The sequence below is a fragment of the Lynx rufus genome, unplaced genomic scaffold (genome assembly GCF_022079265.1).
Source record: "Lynx rufus isolate CCGP_SWC_20201006 ecotype Redwood Valley unplaced genomic scaffold, mLynRuf1.p SCAF_18, whole genome shotgun sequence".
NCBI lineage: Eukaryota > Metazoa > Chordata > Mammalia > Carnivora > Felidae > Lynx > Lynx rufus.
Genome location: NW_025814832.1, coordinates 12864020 through 12889006, shown reverse-complemented (window position 1 = coordinate 12889006; position 24987 = coordinate 12864020). Strand labels below are relative to the sequence as shown.

General features: G+C 35.3%; 1 protein-coding gene across 6 annotated transcripts in view; it reads right to left on the bottom strand.

Moving 5' to 3' along the window:
* Positions 1 to 24987, bottom strand: part of BCAS3 (BCAS3 microtubule associated cell migration factor) — a 616861-nt gene that overhangs the window by 540343 nt on the left and 51531 nt on the right. For all 6 annotated transcript variants that reach the window (XM_047080915.1, XM_047080917.1, XM_047080916.1 and 3 more), the window contains one exon: positions 23380 to 23461. In XM_047080915.1, coding sequence (XP_046936871.1) covers positions 23380 to 23461 — 82 coding nt within the window. The remainder of the gene's footprint in view (positions 1 to 23379; positions 23462 to 24987) is intronic.

Sequence of the window (24987 nt, the reverse complement as noted above, 5' to 3'; positions counted from 1 at the left end):
GCAACAATCCTGTGATCCAATAAGCTTGATAAATCTCTAGTAGAATAAAAAGAAATTCACACCTAGAAAAAAGCCTGGAAACACATACACCAATTGTTAATATTTTCACTAATAAAGAAAGAAATAGAATTCCTGCAAAGAAATATACATGTATAACTACATGCAATTCATTTTTATAAATTTAAAAAAATTTTTAAAGACTAAGAAAAAAGATGAGAACAAGACAGAGACAATACAAGGAAATATGATCCAATTAAGTATATGATAGAATAAATTCAAGAAGAAAAACAAGGAGAAGAAGGAAAACTCTTTGGGATATGACTTCAAATCCCAAAATAAAAAAAAAATTTAAACATGGTGGAAAAATTATCTTAAAGGGCCAACATTTAAATTGTTTCCATGTATGTCTATCAAAGTATCTATAGATATCCTATAATTAGCTTAGGAGTGTACCTCAAAAAATGCCACATTTAGCCACAACTCTAAGAAAGATGTAAAGAACTCCAACCTAGAAATTAGAAGCAACAAAGTTGTTCATACACTCTGATCACTACCTATATCATCCTTTTATGCTCTGAGTGGCTACAACTTATAATAGGAAGCTCTAGGTCATGTTGTTTAAGAGGAACTATCTTCTAAATAAATTATCAAAAATTAGTATTAAAAGGCCTACTTTCAGGGTGACTGGGTGGCTCAGTCAGTTAAGCATCTGACTTTGGCTCAGATCATGATCTCACAGTTATTGAGTTCAAGCCCCACATCAGGCTCCCTGCTCTGAGCAGAGTCTGCTCAGATCCTCTGTCTCTCTCTCTCTCTGCCCCTCCTTCCCTCTCAATCAAAAATAAACAAACATTAAAAAAATAAAATAAAATAAAATAAAATAAAATAAAATAAAATAAAATAAAATAAAATAAAAGGCCTACTTTCAGCCCCAATAAATTTCTGTGTATGAGAAGCTACCTAAAGTGTTAAAAGGATAAATGTCAACTTTTTAAAATATATTATTCTTTTCCCTAAAATACTATAATATACCATGTTCCAATAACCATGTCAGAGCCTATACATTAAATACCCACCAAGAATACTTTTTATTTTTTCTACTGAATTAAAAAAAAAAAGTTCTATTTCCATATGCTCCTACACAGATGTTTACAAAAACTAGTATCTAAATGAAAAAGCTATTAGTTTAAGGACTCACTACACACAGTGTAGTTTCAATGAGTTCACTCTCACCACTATTACTTAACATAGTACTGGGAGTCCTAGCTGTAACAATCAGATAACAGCAAGAAATAAATTGCAAGTAAGAAATCAAACTTTTGTTATTTGTAAATGGCATGATACTCTATACAGAAATCCCAAAAGACTCCACCAAAAAATTGCTAGAATTGATACACAAATTCAGTAAAGTCACAGGATACAAAACCAGCATACATAAATCTGTTACATTTCTACACACCAATAATGAAGCAGTAGAAAGAGAAATTAAAGAATCAATCTCATAACTGCACCAAAAACCAGAAGATACCTAAGAATAAACCTAACCAAAGAGGTTTGTACTCTGAAAACTATAAAACACTGATGAAAGAAAGAGAAGAGGACACAAAGAAATGGAGACATTTCATGCTTATGGGCTGGAAGAACAAATACTGTTAAAATGTCTATACTACCCAAAGCAATCTACACATTTAATGCAATCCCTATCAAAATACCAACAGCATTTTCACAAAGTTAGAACAAACAATCCTAAAATTTGTATGCAACCACAAAAAAACCTAAATAGCCAAAGCAACCTTGAAAAAGAAAAGCAAAGATGGAAGCATCACAATTCCAGACTTCAAGTTATATTACCAAGAATACTTTTCAAAGAGCATCATGCCACACTTGCATGATTTAGACTAACTCTATTAGTAGTGATAGAATAATGTATTTAGAATCAAGGCACAATTAAGACAAATTAAAAACACTACTACTGTATTAACCAAAAAGGGTACTGCAAAAATTTGTATTTAGGTATAAACTACCTCATCCTGGTCAAATACCAGGCTTGGTCTTTTTACATGATAGGTAATTATATACTCATAGAGAGATGTAAAGCCTCTTACACCACCCAGGGAGCAACTATATCAACTAGTAAACTTTGGGGATTTATCTAGTTCCTTTCAGGATTTGCAGACTACAGAGAAATAAATCTTGAATAACACAGAATCCTTGTTGAATAAGCACCAGTTTCCCCAAGCATAACAATATCTGAGAAACAAGAACCAAAATACAGAATATCAAAGTTAATAATGTATAGATGGATCTCTACTACTGTACCAAAATATTCCTGAAGAAAGAATCCTTTCATTTGAAAAGAAATGATTAATTGGACTTCATTTAAATTGAGATGATGGGGAAAAAGCCACAGATAGAAAAAAAGTTATTTGTAAATCATATATCCAACAAAGGACGTGAATCTAGAATACGTAAAGAACTCTCTAGATTCAACAGTAATTAGCAAAATACATGAATAGACACTATCACCCAAGCAGATACAGGGATTTCAAGTAAGCATATGAAAGATGTTCAACATCATTAGCTATCATCAGGAATGTGATACATAAAACCACAAAATAAAAATTTAATCTTTGAAAACCAAAAAGGTAATAACCAAGAAAGACTGCAACATGGAAAAAGGAAAAGAACATTCCAAAAGAAGTTGGTTGAGGATATAGGGGATTTTGCAGATAACAATGACTTCCAGAGGGCCTGGTAAAAAAATTTCAGGAGTTGGGGTGAGCAGTGCAAGGAGAAGGGGAATTAAGAGAGAGATCTGAAAAATCTGGCAAGTGAATGCTATATGGAAGGAGTGTAAGGATGAGAGATGATCTTTAAGCTTCTTATGGCAATTGAGTAACACAAGAATAAAGGACATGAGGAATTTAGTTCCCATGGTCTCCAGATAGTGATGGCAACACTATGAGTATAGTGTGAGAGGAGAAGGAGGTGATGGGGAAGACACTAAGAATTCTAGAGCCACTTTTTCTCTCCTGTCAGTAATGGAATGGAGGTCATGAGACTCCCTCTTGATACCTGCTCATTTTAGCAACTTCCATCAGTGAAGAAAAAATTTCAATTACACGTTACTTAGGGCGCCTGGCTGGCTCAGTCAGAAGACCATATGACTCTTAATCTCAGTGTTGTGAGTTTGAGCTCACCGTGGGTATAGAGATTACTTTTAAAAAAGTAAAACCTTTCAAAAGAATTACACTTTACTTCATTTATCCTCATGAGAGTTCTGTGAGGTAGGTTTAAAAAGGATATTGGGGCACCTGGGTGGCTCAGTCAGTTGAGCATACAACTCTTGATATCAGCTCAGGTCATGATCTCACAGTTGTGGGATCGAGCCCTGCATCAGGCTCCAGGCTGAGCATGGAGCCTGCTTGGGATTCTCTGTTATGCGCACTCTCTCTCTCTTTCTCTCTGCCCCTCCCCCACTCACATGCACACACTCTCTCAAAATAAATAAATAAACATTTAAAAAAATAAAAGTTTTTTGTATGGAAACCAATTTGACAATAAACTTCATATAAAAAAAGTTTAAAAAGGATATTATTTACATTTAAAACGTTGATATACAGGTCAAAAGACTAATTTGAGATGATACTGCACTGGTCTTTTCAATAATATGAATAAAAATACCAAGAACAGATGTTAGCTCCATACATGCAGTCACTGCTCTACATGAAAATAAAAGAAAAAGAGGGAAAAAAATACACACATATATACATACATAAACACACACACACTTTTAAAACAAAGAACTGATTTAATACTACTAAATTTAAAACATTAACAAATTAAGGAATGTATCCTTATGCAAAAATAAAATAAATCTCTCAAGGCAAAATACATACAGAGAAAAATAACCCGCCCTTGTACTTCTTTACTCTAAACTTGTAATTCTCATTTCTGATTTCCATTTCTGTCCCAGTAAAGACTGCCATATTCAGTTTCTTTGCTTGCTTCTTTCTCCTCTCCACCTAGGGCAATGAGTGCAAAGAATTATACCATTAATAATCGTTGGTTTATTTCTCTTCAATGGTGAACGCTTGAACCTCTCCTGTATGTTTTAATAATAAACTAAACACCTATGAACCCATCACCCAAAAATGAGAAGTAAAATATTACCAATAATTTCCATTTACTTATATAGATTCATACCCTGACACTCACCCACTACCAGGTAGCCATTCTCCTAAACTTCGTGTTTCTCACTCTTACACACATACACCCAGAATTGTATTTTTGTTTTTCACATCTTAAAACTAGAGTTTTGATTAGTTCATGTGGCAGGCTGTTGCTGTTAAATATAAAGCTGAATAAATGCATGTGGCCTCAAATAGATTCTCTCATGTTACACAAGTGAAAATAATGGAAATTCAAAAATATTCCCAAAGTAAAACCATATACACATTAAAACTGCAAGGCACAGCAACAGCAACAAGAGGGAAACTTTCAGTGAAACCTAGGATAAACAGTAGGTGCCAAGAAGATACTTCAAATGATAACAACAAAGGCTCAATCCTCTTGTTTTTAAGACTAAAAGCATCACAAGCAAAGGAGAAAAAAAAAAAAAAAAAAAAAACAAGATGCCATTCTCTGAAAGCCAAGAATCACAGTAGTCCCTTGGTGACAGTAAAAGAGGAAGGAAAGTTTAAGCCGCCTCTACCTATTCATGAGATCAAAAGAAATAAAGGAATCCCTTGATGTTTTTATCATTTTCTTTTGCTACTACATCTAGCACCAGAGAGAAGAAAGCACAATTAAGACTACAATACCTCTAGAAATTCCTGTATAATACTGGCAACTTTTAAAGGATCTGAGATTCAACTTCTCTAAAGATACATTAAATTTTAAACTATCCTACAAATAAAATCCAAATCCAATTTATTTCTTTGCTTAATTTACAAAATTCACATGGAGCTTTTACTATGTACCAGGTGCTGTTCTAAACAATCTTAAGAAAAACTATCTAAAACTTAGAATTAAAGCAAAATGCTGAACTTTCACATCCAGCCATAATGAAGTAACAGAGAGTAGATATACCCTCCTGCTGGAAACTTGAAAAAGATAAGATGTATGGAAAGACAGCTTCCAGACATTGAACAATAGGCAGCATAGGACCAGTAATCCTTGAGACAAGGGAGCCCTATGAATGTTCCAACATTCTAATCTATTTAAGTACAACCAATGGGTGCTTTTGCACTATGACGGCAGAGGTGAATAGTCCCGACAGATACTATATGGCCCACAAGTCTAAAATATTTATCTGGCCCTTTAAGAAAAGATTTACACACCCCTGTCTTAGAATAAAGGCTGTTCCAGGCATATCAAGCAAAAATTCAAGTAACTTAAGTCAGGTAGCCCAAAACAAAGCCCCAAAATACTTAAAGGAATACTAACACCAGCCCTGAGCAACATAAAATTCAGTGTGTGGCATCCAAACAAATATTTCAAGACATGCAAATAAGCAAAAAAATATGACCCATATAAGGAGATAAATGAATCAACAGAATAAAGTGATATTTAAACTGCTATGAGAGAGGCACCAGGGTGGCATCAGTGTCCGATGACTTGATTTCAGCTCAGGTCATGATCTCACAGTTCATGGCATCAAGTCCCATGTCAGGCTCTGCGCTGAAAGCATGGAGCCTGCTTGGGATTCTCTCTCTCCCTCTCTCTCTCTTCCCTTCCCCTGCTCACATGCACATGTGTGCATGTTCTCCCTCTCTCTTAAATAAACATTTTTTTAAAGACTATCAGAAAAATACTTCATTTATTCAAAAAAGGAGAGCAAAGTGAGAGCAAGTTAAAGACACATGGAAGATCTTGCCATATAGATAAACATACACTCACACACATCTAAAAATGAAAAATGCAGCATTTGAGGTGAAAAAATACACTAGATAAGTTAATAATATACTAGATACTTTTGAATATGCTCTGGGAAAGACGATGCTGTCAAAAGAATGAGACACGCCACTGGCTGGGGAAAAATATTTGAAAAATAATACATACGATATATATCACATATCATATATACATGTACGTGTGTGTGTGTGTGTGTGTGTGTGTGTGTGTGTGTATGATAAAGGGCTGTTATCTAAAATATACAGAATAATCTTAGAACTCAACAATAAGAAAATAAACATCCTGGGCTAAAGACCTGACAGATACCTTACCAAAGAAGACATACAGATGGCAAATAAGCATATCAAAAGATGCTGCTTCTGCTTCACATCATCCATGATTAGGGAAAAACAAATTAAACTGAGATACCATTACACAGCTAGTAGAATGGCCAAAATCCAAAACTGACAACATCAAATGCTGGCAAGGATGTAGAACAATAGAAACCCTCATTTCAGGAAATATATGGGAACCGTCTGTACTTTCCACTCAATCTTTCTATAAATCTAAAACTGTTCTTAAAAAATAAAGTCTATTTAAGGGGTGCCTGGGTGGCTCAGTCGGTTGGGCATCCAACTTTGGCTCAGGTCATGATCTCACAGTCCATGAGTTCAAGCCCTGTGTCGGGCTCTGTGCTGACAGCTCAGAGCCTGGAGCCTGTTTCAGATACTGTGTCTCCCTCTCTCTCTTTGCCCCTCCCCTGCTCACACTCTGTCTTTCTCACTCTCAAAAATAAATAAATATAAATTTAAAAAACATTTTTAATTAAGAAAATAGTCTATTTAAAAATATATATTCTATTTTTTTAATATTTATATAAATAACCAAAATTTTTCATAAATCCACTGTTTTTGAGAAACCACATACCACTTTCCACAGTGGCTACACTATTTAGTGGCTACACTAAACATATGAGTTCCAATTTTTCCACATCCTCATCAACACTTGTTATTGTCTGGGGTTTTTTGTTTCCTTTTTTTAATAATGCCATCCTAATGGATATGAAGTAGTAGCTCATCATGGTTTTGATTTGCATTTCCCTAATGATGATATTGAGCATCTTTTCATGTGCTTACGGACCATTTTTATACCTTCTTTGGAAAAAATATCTCTTCAAGTCATGTGACTATTTTTAAATAAGGTTTTTTGTTGTTTTGAGATTTTTATACAATATGTGAAATGGCATTATATTACTTGAAGATTGGCTGCAATGAGTTAAAGATATATACTATAAATCCTAAAGAACCACTAAAAACAAGATAAAGAGACATAAACAAAGGAGATAAAGTAGAGATATAAAAATACCCAATCCAAAAGAAGACAGAAAAAGTGGGAAAGAACAACAATGAACACATATGAAAAAGAGAAAATAGTAAACTAACAGATTTAAATCAATTCCCACTGATATACACATTAAATGTAAATTGTCTAAAGACCTAATTAAAAGACAATGAAATAGTAGATAAAAAAGTAAGCCCCAATTCTATGCTGCCTACATAAATGCATTGTACATATAAATATTTTTTTTAATTTAATGTTTATTTATTTTGAGAGAGAGAGAGAGATAGAGCACAAGCAGGGGAGAGGCAGAAAGAGAGGGAGACACAGAATCCAAAACAGGCTCCAGGCTCTAAGCTGTCAGCACAGAGCCTGACGCAGGGCTAGAACTCATGAGCCATGAGATCATGACCTGAGCCAAAGTCAGACACTCAACCGAATGAGACACCCAGGCGCCTCAAATGTATTTTACATATGAAGAAATCCAAAGATTAAAAGTAAAAAAATCACAAAAAAATATGTCATGCCAACACTAGTTCTAAAGAAAGCAAGAATGTCTGGGGTGCCTGGGTGGCTCAGTCGGTTAAGCGTCTGACACTTGATTTCAGCTCAGGTCATGATCTCAAGGTTCATGGTTTGTGAGTTCAAGCCCTTCATTGAGCTTGGCACTGACAGTGCTGAGCCGGCTTGGTATTGTCTCTCTCTCCCTCTCTCTCTGCCCCTCCTGTGCACGTTCTCTCACTCTCTCTCTCAAAATAAGTAAATAAATAAACTTTAAAAAATGAAAGCAAGAATGTCTATAATAATAACAGAAAAAGAAGATTTCAGAGCAAGGAATATTACCAGGGATTTCAGTAACAATAAACTGATCAATTCACAAAGAGGACTTTTACCATCCTAAATAGTTTTGCTCCTAATAACGGAGTAGCAAAATACATAAAGCAAAAACTGATAACATTACAAGAATACCCAAACAATATTATGGAAGATTTCAACAACCCTTTCTCTACAGCTGACAGAATAAGCAGGAACACAACTCCTAAGGATAGAGATCAATGAAGTAAGATAGACCATATTCTAGGCCATAACACAAATCTCAAAACACTTAACAGGATTGGAATCATATAAACTAGGTCTTCTCAGGGGATTAAATTAGATATCAGTAATAGAAAAACATCAGGAAAATCTCTCAAAATTTAAAAACAAAATAACATCCTTTTAACTAACCATAGGTCAGGGACAAAATCACAGGGCAACCTAGGAAATGTGTTGAACTGAATGAAAAAGAGAACGTAACAAACACAACCTATTTTTTAAAAACTCAATAAACTGGAAATTAAAAATGAAGTTTAAAATGTAAAAACTTTTGAATACTAAAGATATTTGCTCTTGGGACACCTGGGTGGCTCAGTTGGTTAAGTGTGGACTCTTGGTTTCAGTTCAGATCATGATCTCATGGTTTGTGGGTTAGAGCTGTCAGCATGGAGCCTGGTTTGGACGCTCTCTCCTTCTCTCTGCCCCTCCCCAGCATGCATGCACGCTCGCTCGCTCGCTCTCACTCTCTCTCTCTCTCTCTCTCTTTCAAAATAAGTAAATAAACTTAAAAAAAAAAATTTGCTCCTGAAAAGTTTGAATGTACTTTCTGTGGGAGGATGTTGATAATAGGGAAGAATATGCACATGGGGCATATTAGGGAAATCACTGTACCTTCTGCTCAATTTTGCTGTGAACCGAAATATACCCTAAAAAAGTAGTCTATTTAAAAAATCCCATTAAGGTAAGTCACACAAAGGAATAAAATTTTTGTACATATTTTACATATATCTAAAAAAAGGACCTGTATCTAGACTATATACAGAACTCTTACAACTAAATAAAACAACACTATTAAAACATGGCAATAAATTTCAATAGTTTTATAAAAACAATAAAATGGCAAATATGCACAAGAAAGATCAGTATCATTAGTCGTTAGGATAACTGGAACACTGCTGGTAGGAATGCAAAACAGTATAGTCACTTTGGAAAACAGCTGGGCAATTTTCTACAAAGATAAACCTACACTTCCTATATGACCTAGTAATCTTACTCTTACTCAAGAGAAATTAAAACATGTATCTCCAAGCAACTATTCAGAGAAGATTTATGCATGAGACAAAACTGGAAACAATCCAAACACCCATTCACTGGTGAAAGAAAAAACAAACTAGTATATCTGGACAATGGAACACTATTCAGATTTTTTTTTAAGGGAATGAACAACTGAAACAACAACAGATGATTCTCAAAAGCATTATGTGAAGTGAAAGAAACCAAGCACATATAAATGTTACATATTCCATTTTTTCAAATTCTAGAAAGGCAGAAACAATAGTGACATAAATTCTATTAGTCATTGCTGGTGTTCCAGGTGCGGGGAGGTAAGGGGCACAAGAGGAATTTTGTTATAGGGGTGCCTGGGTGGCTCAGTTGGTTAGGTGACTGACTTCGGCTCAGGTCATGATCTCACAGATCGTGAGTTCGAGCCCTGCTTTGGGCTCTGTGCTGACAGCTGACAGCTGACAGAGCCTGGAGCCTACTTTAGATTCTGTGTCTCCCCCTCTCTCTACCCCTCCCCTGCTCACTCTCTCTGTCTCTCAATAACAAATAAATGTTAAAAAATTTTTTTAAAAAAGGGGAATTTTATTATAAACAACTTTATTAAATATAATTCACATAGAGGCACCTGGGTTGCTCAGTCAGTTAACCATCCAATTCTTGATTTCAACTCGGGTCATGATCACACAGTGGTGGGATGGAGCCCCGTGTCAGCACAGAGCCTGCCTGGGATTCTCTGTCTCCCTCTCTCTCTGCTCCTCCCCTGCTTGTGTGTGCACATACACTCTCTCACTCTTTCTTAAAATAAATAAATAAACATTTAAAAATATATAATTCAGGGGCACATGAGTGGCTCAGTCAGTTAAGCATCTGACTTCAGCTCAGGTCATGATGTCACGGTTAGTGAGTTCAAGCCCCGCATCAGGCTCTCTGCTGTAAGTGCAGAGCCTGGAGCCTGCTTCAGATTCTGTGTCTCCCTCTCTCTCTGTCCCTCCCCCACTTGTGTGCGTACTCTCTCACACTCTCTCTCAAAAATACACTTTAAAAAGCCTTTAAAAATATATACATATATAATTCACATAAATATATTTCACCAATTTAATGTGTACAATTCAATGGTTTCTAGTATATTTACAGTTGTGCAACCATCACCACAATTTTTTTTTTAAGTTTATTTTGAGAGAGAGAGACAGAGTGAGCAAGGGAGGGGCAGAGAGAGACAGGGAAAGAGAATCCCAAGCAGGTTCTGTGCTATCAGCACAAAGCCCAATGCAGGGCTCAAACTCACCAACAGCAAGATCATGACCTGAGCCGAAACCAAGAGCCAGATGCTTAACCAACTGAGTCACCCAGGTACCCCAACAACTAATCAAAAAATGTAGAACATTTTCATAGCCCCCAAAGAGAAATCCTGTGTATATTAGCAGTTGTTCCCCAAACTCTCAGAGTCACCTAATCCTAGGCAACCACTAATGTGCTTTCTGTGTCTACAGATTTGCCTATTCTGGATATTTCATATAGAGAGAATCAACAATTTGTGGCCTTTTGCAGCTGCTTTCTTTCTTTTACTTAACATGATGTTTTCAAGGTTCATCTTGCAGTATATATCACAACATCATTTATTCATGGCCAAATAATACTCCATTGTATGGTTATACCACATTTTCTTTATCGGCTGATAGACATTTAGGTTGTTTCCACTTTTTGGCTATTACAAATAACGCTGCTATAAATATTCATTTACAAATTTCTATAGATGTATGTTTTCATTTTTATTGGCTACATGCCTAGAAGTAGAATTGCTGGGTTAATGGTAACTCCATATTTAATATTTTAAGGAACTGCCAAGCTGTTTTCCAGTGGTTGTACTATCTTAACATTCTAATAAATAACATACGAGAGTTCCAATTAGTCCACATCCTCACCAACACTTGTTATTACCTCTCTTTGTATGTAAGCCATTTTAGTGGGTGTGAATTGGAAAGGGGGACTTTTTATAGTGAAAGAAAGACTTTGTATTTTGATTGTGGTGGTAGTTCCATAACTGCATCCATCTGGCAAAACTCAAATTATATACCCAAAATTCATAAGTTGTGTTATAGGTAAATTATTTCTCAATAAAGATGAATTTTTTAAAAGGCTAACTTTACAATAAGTATACTTAGAAAATTATGAGTTTTCACTTTCACACCTAGGAATGTGTTATGATAAATGAACAAAGATTTCCAAGACCACAACTTGTCCAATTCACTAAGACACCCACATTCTTCTTTACAGCTCTACAGTAAAAAGCCTTTAAGCTGCACTGATAATCATCAGCATCTCCATTACAAGTCTGTTTATTTGGGTCAGAATCATTAAGCTCACATGTAATTTAGTTGCTTCGTGTTACACCTTTGTTTTTATCTGATTCAAGATATCCGTCACTAACCCTTTTGATGTACTTTTAGTAGTTTATACCAAGTCCTATAAAAAGAAACCAACATTTCTTTTCAACAGTTGATTTAATTTAAGGTGAATGTAACTTGAATAGACTACAGCTGTTTCTGTGACATTCTTTATCCTGACAGCTTAAAATTTTAAATGTAGTTATGTAGGATAATGGCTTTTCTATATATTGATGCCCAGATTGACTCTTTTAATTGCTCTTCACCCTTAGACTAAACAACCAAGGACTCCAAATACAATGAAGACACTAAAACAACTGAAGATACTTTAAATTTTCAAATTGGAAGAAATACAGAGAAACAGCTACTTTTTACGTATGTCAATGAATACACAACTGTTTGATTTCTTCAGTCAGAAGCATAACCTAGAAACACCTGAATTTGGTAAAAGTGTTGCCCTGTAAACATGGAGACAGTGAGGCCTAATGATTAGGAGGCCAAGCTTTAAAGTTCAAATTCCAGTTCCACCACCCATCAGCTACATGTCTTTATGCCAGCCACTTACCAACTTTGAGCTCTAAGTCTCCTTACCTATCAAACAGGGTAATGGTACTCACCTTTCCAGACTAGTGGTAAAGTGATGATAATGTATATAATCAACCTAGAATTTCATCTGAAAAATATCAAGCATTATTATTCACTCATTTATAAATTTACTTCCTATCTTTTCTATTTAGTACACTTCCCTCTCACTATAGCCCTCATAGGAAAAATCTTTAATTACTGGGTTCAAATAGATATAAACTGAGAATACTCTTAGATCAATGTCTCAAATTCAACACCATGACATCACAAAAACTAAAAAACCAAAAAAGCAGCACTTCTAAAACAGATATTCTCTCCTGGAAACAGTTTCTCCGACCAAAACAATTAAAGAAATTTAAGAGGAATATATATTTCCAGTCATAATTTACCTAAATCACAGGTTTAGCAAAATTTTGTAAAAACCTAAATGATTCCAAGTAGTAAAGGCCCCAACGAAAAAGATGAGGTGTTATTAAAAAAGAATACACAAGGCAAACTGAGAAATAATTAGAGCAGAAAACATTAGGGAGGCCTTAAATCTCATAGTTTGGCCATTTAAAATGTCAATAAGCCTGTTTCCTCTTTGCAAAGTACTGGTGATGACTATGAGCAAATGTCAGTTGGCCTACTTTTAGAAGGCTGCCGGTGTCTTGGTTGAACAGAGTCTGTGCGTCTGTGTGCGTGTTAACAGGATTTATTTGTTTGAAGTTAGAATTTTACAGCAAAACAAAAAAAAAAAAATTATAGCAAATCCTTCTGGTGAAGTTAATCAAAATTTCTGAATTCACACAGCTGAAAAATCAAACAGCTCTTCTTTGAATGTGATCAAAAAGCACATTTAAGTCATTTGAAAAGGATGAAACTGGTGGTTGTACCTTATGAAAAAGTACTCTGAAAATTTACAAAAATAAGCAAATGAAAAAAGTTTAACTTTAGAATTACCCTGCATGTTTGTTTCTAGAAAAATAACTTTAACCATTCATAGCATTAAAAACCAGCAATGATTAGTATTTTTGACTGCCTGGTGGTCTCTTTATAATATTATAGGTTTCAGAAAATACCTGGAATTTACCTTCCACTAGGAAAAACTGGGTTGGATCTTAGGGTTCTTTTTAAACCCTTAAATATTTTGAGATGTGAAATTGTAAATTCCTTATAGCAGAACAAAAAATAATAGTACCTTTCCAGTGATAAGTATAAATAACCCAGAAGAAATAAACCAAATTGGCTACCCAGTATTGTGGATGAGAGAACTTTGGCTCATAGACACTCAAGGAAACTTCTATCTCCAGAGTCCTTCTACTCTCAGAAAAAAGGTCCTAGCTTATAAGAATTAGTTCTAATACATTCTCAATATGAAGAAGTTCAGGTACTCAGTACACTGGACTCCTAAGGATAATGAATAAGATTTAATCTGCATTTCTAAGAAATCTGATTCAAGTCTGAGACTAAAATAATCTTTCTCCATAACCAATAAGAAAACAGCATGAATACAAGGCTAATATAACTTCTAATACAGTTACAAGCTCTATTACAGTTAAAAACAGCATTATTCATTTGGTCACTGACAAATGATTTTTAAAAAATACTTTATACAAAAGTAGAGCTCTAGTTCCTCTTTTGTGAAATACAGAATAAATACATTTTGGGTCACTACTCATTTTCCACATAATTATGGAAAGCACTGCAGAGAAAGTGGTGATTAGATTGCTGTCCCATTATTCCAAAGAAATATATCATAGTATGGAAAAACACCTTAATAAAGGAGAAACTCCCCAAAAACCTATGAAAATCAGAAGATGTCAAGGAACAACCAAGAAAATATAAAAATAAAACAAATAGGGGCGCCTGGGTGGCGCAGTCGGTTAAGCGTCCGACTTCAGCCAGGTCACGATCTCGCGGTGCGGGAGTTCGAGCCCCGCGTCGGGCTCTGGGCTGATGGCTCAGAGCCTGGAGCCTGTTTCCGATTCTGTGTCTCCCTCTCTCTCTGCCCCTCCCCCGTTCATGCTCTGTCTCTCTCTGTCCCAAAAATAAAATAAACGTTGAAAAAAAAAATAAATAAATAAAATAAAACAAATAACAAAAAAAAATTAAATTCAACTTTCAAGAAGAGTCAAGATTTAAAGTTAGACATGGTTATAAAATATGCAAAGATTTTCTTTGCATGAAACTAAAGACTGATAGATTTCATCAGATAACATGACAAATGGCAAACTATATATGAAGTTTACAGGATACATATCCATAACAATATATCACTAATAATAATCAAGAGCTCAATCAATAAGAGCAAAGGGTACAAATAAGCAAGGTATTAATCAGAATAAACAGCAAAAACGTGAAGATTTTCTACTCTTCCTAGCACTCAAAGACCAAAAAATTATAAATGAAAAGGGTTTTCCTCCATCAGATATGCAAAAACTGTAAAGATTCATAATAGATAGACAGTAAAGGACAGAATTGGAGAAAAAAGGAATTTTCATGTACAGATGTCGGTATACTCTCTCTGAGAAGCAACTTTACAAGATGTATCAAAATTTTACACGTATATAATCTTTACCCAGGAATTCCCTTCTTTTTAATTTTATTTTTAATTTTTTTTAATTTACATCCAAATTAGTTAGCATATAATGCAACAATGATTTCAGGAGTAGATTCCTTAGTGCCTGTTACCCATTTAGCCCATTCCCCCTCCCACAACTCCTCCCATAACCCTCAGTTTGTTCTCCATATTTATGAGTCTCTTCTGTTTTGTCCCCCTCCCTGTTTTTACATTATTTTTGTTTCCATTCCCTTACGTTCATCTGTTTTCTCTCTTAAAGTCCTCATGTGAGTGAAGTCATAGGATTTTTGTTTTTCTCTGACTAATCTAACTTAGCATAATACCCTCCAGTTCCATGCACATAGTTGGAAATGGCAAGATTTCATTCTTTTTGATTGCTGAGTAATACTCCATTGTATAGATATACCACACCTTCTTTATCCATTCATCCGTTGATGGACATTTAGGCTCTTTCCATACTTTGGCTATTGTTGATAGTGCTGTCATAAATATGGGGGTGCATGTGTCCCTTCGAAACAGCACACCTGTATCCCTTGGAAAAATGCCTAGTAGTGCAATTGCTGGGTCGCAGGATAGTTCTATTTTTAACTTTTGGAGGAACCTCCATACTGGTTTCGAGAGTGGCTGCACCAGCCTGCATTCCCACCAACAATGCAAAAGAGATCCTCTTTCTCTGCATCCTCGCCAACATCTGTTGTTGCCTGAGTTGTTAATGTTAGCCATTCTGACAGGTGTGAGGTGGTATCTCATTGTGGTTTTGATTTGTATTTCCCTGATGATGAGTGATGTGGAGCATTTTTTCATGTGTCAGTTGGCCATCTGGATGTCTTCTTTGGAGAAGTGTCTATTCATGTCTTTTGCCCATTTCTTCACTGGATTATTTGTTTTTCGGGTGTGGAGTTTGGTGAGCTTTTCATAGATTTTGGATACTAACCCTTTATCTGATATGTCATTTGCAAATATCTTCTCCCATTCTGTAGGCTGCCTTTTAGTTTTGCTGATTGTTTCCTTCACTGTGCAGAAGCTTTTTATTTTGATGAGGTCCCAGTAGTTCATTTTTGCTTTTGTTTCCCTTGCCTCTGGAGACGTGTTGAGTAAGAAGTTGCTGTGGCCAAGATCAAAGAGGTTGTTGCCTGCTTTCTCCTCGAGGATTTTGATGGCTTCCTGTCTTACATTGAGGTCTTTCATCCATTTTGAGTTTCTTTTTGTGTATGGTGTAAGAAAGTGGTCCAGGTTCATTCTTCTGCATGTCGCTGTCTAGTTTTCCCAGCACCACTTGCTGAAGAGACTGTCTTTATTCCATTGGATATTCTTTCCTGCTTTGTCAAAGATTAGTTGGCCATACATTTGTGGGTCCATTTCTGGGTTCTCTATTCTGTTCCACTGATCTGAGTGTCTGCTCTTGTGCCAGTACCATACTGGCACCATATAGTGCCAGTACTATATACAGCTTTGTAGTATAGCTTGAAGTCTGGGATTGTGATGCCTCCTGCTTTGGTTTTCTTTTTCAAGATCGCTTTGGCTATTCAGGGTCTTTTCTGGTTCCATACAAATTTTAGGATTATTTGTTCTAGCTCTGTGAAGAATGCTGGTGTTATTTTGATAGGGATTGCATTGAATATGTATATTGCTTTGGGTAGTATTGACATTTTAACAATATTTGTTCTTCCTATCGAGGAGCATGGAATCTTCTTCCATTTCTTTGTGTCTTCTTCAATTTCTTTCATAAGCTTTCTATAGTTTTCAGTGTATAGATTTTCACCTCTTTGGTTAGATTTATTCCTAGGTATTTTATGTTTTTTTGTGCAACTGGAAATGGGATTGATTCCTTGATTTCTCTGTCACTTCATTGTTGGTGTATAGGAATGCAACCGATTTCTGTGCATTGATTTTATATCCTGCAACTTTGCTGAATTCATGAATCAATTCTAGCAGTTTTTTGGTGGAATCTTTTGGGTTTTCCATATAGAGTATCATGTCACCTGCGAAGAGTGCAAGTTTGACCTCCTCCTGGCCGATTTGGATGCCTTTTATTTCTTTGTGTTGTCTGATTGCAGAGGCTAAGACTTCCAATACTATGTTGAATAATGGTGGCGAGAGTGGACATCCCTGTCTCATTCCTGACCTTAGGGGGAAAGCGCTCAGTTTTTCCCCATTGAGGATGACATTAGCGTTGGGTCATTCATATATGGCTTTTATGATCTCAAGGTATGCTCCTTCTATCCCTACTTTCTTGAGGGTTTTTATCAAGAAAGGATGCTGCTGTATTTTGTCAAATGCTTTCTATGCATCTATTGAGAGAATCATATGGTTCTTATCCTTTCTTTTATTGATGTGATGAATCACATTAATTATTTTGCGGATATTGAACCAGCCCTGCATCCCAGGTATAAATCCCACTTGGTCGTGGTGAACAATTTTTTTAATGTATTGTTGGATCCGGTTGGCTAATATCTTGTTGAGGATTTTTGCATCCATGCTCACAGGGAAATTGGTCTATAGTTCTCCTTTTTAGTGGGGTCTCTGTCTGGTTTTGGAATCAGGGTAATGCTGGCTTCATAGAAAGAGTCTGGAAGTTTTCCTTCCATTTCTATTTTTTGGAACACCTTCAAGAGAATAGGTGTTAACTCTTCCTTAAGTGTTTGGTAGAATTCCTCTGGAAAGCCATCTGGCCCTGGACTCTTGTTTTTTGGCAGATTTTTGATTACTAATTCGATTTCCTTACTGGTTATGGGACAGTAATTCCCTTCTAAGAGTTATCTTAAGGGCTGCCTGGGTAGCTCAGCCAGTTAAGCATCCGACTTTGGCTCAGGTCACAATCTCATGGTTTATGGGTTCAAGCCTCTCATCAGGCTCTGTGCTGACAGCTCAGAGCCTGGAGTCTGCTTCAGATTCTGTGTCTCCTTCTCTCTCTGCCCCTTCCCCACTTATGCTCTGTCTTCCAAAAATAAATAAACGTTAAAAAAAATTTAAGAGCTATCCTAAGAAAATAATTCCCTGTATTTTTTAATTGTACATATATAGAAGTATGTAACAACATAACCTGCTGGGGGAAAGTCAAAATTAATATAAATGTTTATACAAAGGAATGACGCACACACCCTAGAGCCAATACATGCAACATATGTAAAGAACTTGAATCAGGCCCTGGACATAATACAAAAGTTAATTTCATGCATGTTAAGGGGAAAAGTCAGGAAATGGATACTCTAAGCTGTGAACTCAGTATCTGGAGGAAGGAAGAAAAGGAAGGAAAGAAGTAACCTAGATTTATCTCTGATAACACAGAACCAAATGAATTTTCACTTTCTACAATTAGTATTGCTTAAATTTTTATCTTTTTTTTTTAAGTTTTATTCATTTAAGTAATCTCTACACCCGATGTGGGACTCAAACTCACAACCCTGAAAGAGTCGCACACTCTTCCAATTGAGCCAGACAGGCACCCCTCTTTAAATCTTTATAATAAATATTTTAACTGGTTAGAATTATACGGTCTTTATTTTAAGATATTAAAAACATATTAAAGTGAAAGTGCTTTCTGATCCCACTCCTTGGAAATAATCATTACTAGCACAAAGTTTATAATCATATACATTTTTAACTTTACATTAACACATACATGCTAATATATTTTATTTCAAATGTGAGGTACTGAGATACTAAAAACCACAATGGCTACTGAGAGTAATGATATGAAGAACCTGCTTTGCTTGAAATAAGTTCTTGAAATTTTTGAAAAATAAATAACAGTTTTTATCTGATATTAGAACACCAATTGATTGGTCATACTTTTCTGAAATACTCTCATAAAAAATTCTAAAGCAGGTGTAGGTTCATTAAGAAAATAATCAATTATTGCTGACCATGGAAAGCACAGACTATGCTGATATGAGTAAATGCCCATTTATAGTATATTATATTTAATAACGACCTACCATGGCATAAGATGCCATCCAAATCCTTCAGTTTCTCACTTTTAAAGGACAGACTTTCCACAGAAACACCTACAGAAAGGGAACCTGCTTTTCTTCTGGGTCATAATTTTCAAAAGATCTTACCATCTTTTGAAGCAACTTTCTTTTTTTTTCTTTTTTTTTAATGTTTTTATTTTATTTTTGAGAGAGAGAGAGAGAGCAGGGGAGGTACAGAGAGAGGAGGGTACAGATGATCTGAAGCAGGATCCACACTGAAAGCAGAGAGCCTGCTGCGGGGTTCGAACTCACAAACCATGAGATCATGACCTGAGCTGAAGTCAGACACTCAACCAACTGAGCCACACAGGTGCCCCACCATGTAACAACTCTCAACAAATATTTATTAACACCTTGAAACAAGTACTTGGTGAGGTGCGAAAGATATGAAGACAGAATACAAATCTAGCCAAGAGGTATCGGTTGCCTGGCTGGCTCTGTCAGTGGGGCATGTCACACTTGATCTAGGGGTTGCAAGTTCAAGCCCCATGTTGGGTGTAGAGAATACTTAAAATAATAAAATCTTTAAAACAAAAACAATCTAACAAGAGGTAAATGAGCAACTAAAATTAAAAAAAGGAGAGTAAATCGTACATCAGCACATACTATTAAATTGAATATGGAGCAAAAGGGTCAGCAGAACATGAGAATTCCAGAAAAGGAAATAGCAATGAAATGACCTTAAAGAGAATGGATCATTTGAGGAAATGAAAGAAGTTCAGTACAACTATCACAAAGGAGTACTATCAGAGCAAGGAAGAAGATGTGAGACACTCTTTAAGGATGGCTGAAAATGCATGCACCTGGGTGGCTCAATCAGTTAAGCATCTGACTCTTGGTTTCAGCTTAAGTCACCATCTCATGGTTCGTGGGTCCGAGCCCTGCACTGGGTTCTGTGCTAGCAGCATGGAGCCTGCTTGGGATTCTCTCTCTCTCTCTCTCTCTCTCTCTCTCTCTCTCTCTCTCTCGTTTTCTCTCTCTCTCTCTCTCTCTCTCTCTCTCTCTCTGCCCTTCTCCCCTCTCATGCTGTCCCTCTCTCAAAATTAAATAAATAAACTTAAAAAAATATTTTTTTAAAAGGATGGCTGAAAATGATGCTGGAAAAATACAGTGAGGGGATCAGTTCACAAAAGATCTAATGAACCTGGATTCAACAACTGTGCTAAATTCACTTCTTAATTCTAAAGTTTATAGGTTCTTTTGCATTTTCCATATATACAATCAAGTTATCGATGAATAAAGACAATTTTACATCTTTCATTCTAGTATTTACACCTTTTATTTATTTTTCTTGCCTATTGTAATGTCTAGGACCTACATTCAAAGATAAATAAAAGTTGAGGTAGAAGCTATCCCAAACTCAGCAGAAAGTATTTAATATATCACTATTAAGTATAATGTAAGCTGTAGGTTTTTTATAATCTTTATCATACTGAGGATGTTTCTATCCTAATTTGTGGAAAGGTTTTTTTAATCATAAATGATTACTGAATTTTATCAAAGGTTTTTTCCACTTCTAATAAGATGCTCATCTGGATTTTCTTCTTTGTTCTATTAATACAAATTACACTGAATGATCTGAATGATTTTCAAATGTTAACTAACCTTGTATTTCTGAAATATCTTACTCGGTCATGATATATCATTCTTTGCATATATCACTGGATTCTAGTTGGTAATATTTATATGTAAATTACATCAAGAAAGAAAGAAAAGAGAAGAAGAGGGAGAGGAGAGGGAGAGAGGATAAGAAGGGAGTAGGCAGAGAGGGAGAGCGAATTGTTGGGTATGAGAAGGTAAGATTAAGAAAAACAAGTTAGTATAGAGGTGCCTGGGTGGCTCAGTTAGTTAAGTCCAACTCTTGATCTCAGCTCAGGTCACGATCTCACAGTTCATGGGATGGAGCCCCACACTGGGCTCTGAGCTGACAGAGCAGAGCATGCTTGGAATTCTCTCGTGCACTCATGCATGCACGTGTATGCTCTCTTCCTCAAAATAAATAAACATTTTTTTAAAAAATAAGGAAAAAAAAGAAAAACATGATAATAGAAAAGAATTATTCAACAGAAGAGTTTATAATCCTGAGGGAGACAATCTCCCAAAAAGAAAAGGAAAGAAATTGTTTTTTAAAACTGATCATTCTAGGGGCACTTGGGTAGCTCAGTTGGTTGAGCATCCGACCCAACTTCAGCTCAGGTCATGATCTCATGGTTCGTGAGTTCAAGCCCTGCATTGGGCTCTGTGCTGACAGTTCAGAGCCTAGAGCCTACTTCGGATTCTGTGTCTCCCTCTCGCTCTGCCCGCCCCCCCCCCCTCATGCTCTGCCTCTCTCTCTCTCTCTCTCTCTCTCTCAAAAATAAACATTAAAAAATAAAAATTAAAAAAATAAAAAATAAAATTAATCATTCTAGAGAGTATAACAGCCAAATAATGTAAGTACCTGAGAGAACAAATAAAACTAAAAGAAGGTATCAAAAAATAAATTTAAAGAAATTTTCTAAAACTGCACTAATTTTCATCCTCACTGAAGGGGCCCAGGACAATGTATGAGCTAAGAAACATCATTGTAAAGTTTGATAACACTGGGAACAAGACTAACATTATGCTAGTTCCCAGAGAAAAACAAGCCATAGACAAAGAAAAAGGTATCAAAATGGCTTCAGACTCTTCAACCATAACACTAGATGAATGCCTTAAAAATTCTGAACACCATTTACAAAAAAGTATTTGTTAGCCAGCCAAATTAGCAATCAAGAATTAAGAAAGAATAAAGACAACTTCAGACAAACAAGATTTACCACACATCTTTTTTCCAGAAGCTACTAAAGAACTTACTCCATCAAAATGATCACACAAAGCAAAATGGATGAAAGAGAGGGATGGGGTATTCTATTTTCCATTACAAATTTTATGTGATCAGTCACATGTAGAACTTCAGTGAAAACAAACCTAAAAATTAATCAAATACAACAAAAGTGATACATATGTAACTTTTGCACAAGAACATTTAGCTGTGTGAAATTATATTTTAAATATAATATTATATTTTTAAATATTATATTATAGAAGAGAAATCTTTAATTAGATAAAATAAATTAAGCATATTCAAATTCTACTACCAACAATAACTTTTATAGCTTTATACTCTCTCACGAAGTATTTCTGCCCAAAGTAAAAGTTGAAAAACATGGGAAATCAATAACTGACATATATAAAAGAGCTTCATAAATGAACTGAAAGGAGAAAAATCTGCCTCTGAATTACATACAAAAGAAACAAAGACATAGCAGAGTCTTTTAATAATAAAGTTGTTCTTGAGTCCAACTACCCAAAGAGAAGGCTGGCTACTCCAAAAACCTTCCAGAAAAAGATGTTCAACAATCTTCCTTGTTAAAGGATTTCACCAAAACTCAAATGCAATAAAAATCAGAGCAAGAGAGAGTGAGAGAGAGCAAAGGAGAGACAGCTGAACTCTGGATGTGTCATACAGCCCAATAACAAGGAGAAAAATCTCTACATGACTGCAGGATGCTGTTGCCTTGTTACCTCCACCCTTCCCATTTCAATTAAGCAGATTTAATCATTGATCCCTGACATTACTTACACATATGGTTAGTGCATAACGCACACAGTAGTAAGTTTTAATGAACTTCATTCTCACCAGTTTAGAGAATTATAAGCTAAATGAAGTATTATAAGGAAGATTATCCAACTTCTAGTAAACTTTAAAAACAGAATTAGACTTTTTAATATCCTCTTTTTAAAAAGATTTTAGAGTATGCAAACAAGATTAAAATGACTATGTTTTCATTGCTCGTGCAAAAACATTCTGAGTGAACACAGGCAAATTAATGAGAAAACATATCACTAAAGAGTCAGGAGTTATTAGGCACCCAAATAGCATATTTAATTTAAACACATATTTGACTTTTTAAATCAAAACATACATAATATTTAAATACAACATTAAGAAGTATTCATTTTTAAAGCAGAGATTAAAGGTCAAAAGCCCGAAACTGTACTCCTGACAAGGCTGGAAATGTAGACAGCAGACTTATCCACAAGCGAGATAATGGTGAAAACCAAGCTCTCCAAGGCAGTTTAAGAATAACTGCGAAGAAGAGCAAAGACATGAGAACAACAGAGACTTGGGGAATACCCACAGAAGAAAGCTAAGCCAGAAGCATAACAAAAGCAGTACAGTCAGCAAGGAAGGGATCTGGGAAGAGTGATGCCATGAAAACCAAGAGAGAAGAGGGTTTCAAGAAAGAGCCAGCAAAGTCAGAGGCTAAATTGAGATCAAAGAGGATGAAGATAAATCAAAACCACAGTAGAATGTGAATGGCCATATTGAATTGGTTAAGATTACCTATTTCCATCTCAACTGACAGAACAAGAATTTATCTTGTGGGGAGGAAAGGATGGGGCATGGACACTTGGAGGAAAACAGACTTTAGTTATCATTCTTGCTGTCTGTAGTCCAAGACCAATAAAAGAGAAACTCCTAAATGATTTGTTTCTTCTTAAGGGCTACACTCACCAAACTGTGGAGCAGGCAAGATTCTAGCCGCTCGAATGGGGCCATGTCGAACAGAAAAGAGCTCCTGTGCTTCCCCACTGATCTGCATGAGAAGACAAAAAATTTCCGTAAATGAAAATACAGGTCAGAACATGATTATACGAAAACAAGATCTCCTAAATTTTATCACTATTTTTTGTCTGAAATGTAATATATGTACACACAGAGACACACACATTTATGGTTGTTCATACACATTCAGCATATTCATATTTAAATTACCACAAATATTTTTAGAAAATGATAAGAGCACACACTTAATATAAACAGGAAAATGAATGATCTGCTCTTAAAGTCTATAATTCTTATCTTTAAGAAACTCCTGTTAGTCTGCTCAGTTCCTGCATGATTGCCTTTCATTTTAGAGCAGAGCAACTATGATTTTTTTAATTAGTACCAGGTGTTCCACGTAACAAAAAGGCAAATATTCTTAGTATTCTGAAACACAGAACTTAAATGCAGTAATTTCTGCAAATATGTTGTAAAGGAGAAAAAGCAAAACATACTGCAAAGAACACATAGTGGAACATGAATAACCTGTGCACCAGGTTATGGTTCTGCAACTACCTTCCTGTTAACGACTTTGAACAAATCATTTAGCATCTATAAACCTATATATTTCTCTTTTTTTAATATATTTTGAATTAAAATCATAGATATTTAAGGTGTACAACATGATGGTTTCATATGCATACATAATAAAATTATTACTGCAGTCATTTCCTCCTTTTTTGTATGATGAGAACACATGAAATCTACCCTCAACATTTTTAAAGTATTCAACACAGTGTTATTAACTACAGGCATCATGCCTGAACATTATATCTCTAGACTTACTCATCCTACATAATTGCAACTCTGTACCCTTTGACCAACATCTCTCCACTCCCCTCACCTCCCATAAGCCTGTATTATTTTGCATTTATAAACTTAAAAGGTAAAGGTGCCAAAAAACCTCAAAATACTAATCATTTCAATATTCTATGAATTAAAGAAGTAATATATAAGCATCTTTAAATGTCATCATTTTTATTACACACATAGATCAAACACTGTAAGAATGTTCGTTTTGAGTCATATCAGATTTATTCCTCAGATATAAAGAGTACAGTAGTATATTAATCCAAAGGTAAAAGGGTATGACAATATATGTGTCAAGTGTAAAAACAACTGCTTTTCCAAATTAGTGATTCAAGAGAACAGTTTGCTGCTAATTGAAGTATTGAGCAGATTAAACTAGAATTAGTTAAGACTGCTTTAAGTGATAATTTAGTCCCTGATACATTTTCATAACTCTCAAGCGTTTGATGGAATATGTGATATCAGATGGGGAAAATGGCCAAAATTATAAAACTAGTTCTAAATACTCAAGAACTTACAACACATGTAATAAACATTCAATAAGAGAAACATGCGGATGGTAGTTTTTTTTCAATAGGGCCTGCCAAACAAGCAGTTTAAAATATAAACAACATATATAAGATAAAAGGCTTATAAAGCTTTCAATATTAAACTGTAAATCTGCAGCACTTCCTTTAACTACTTTTTCAGATCTTCAGCTTCTCTTCT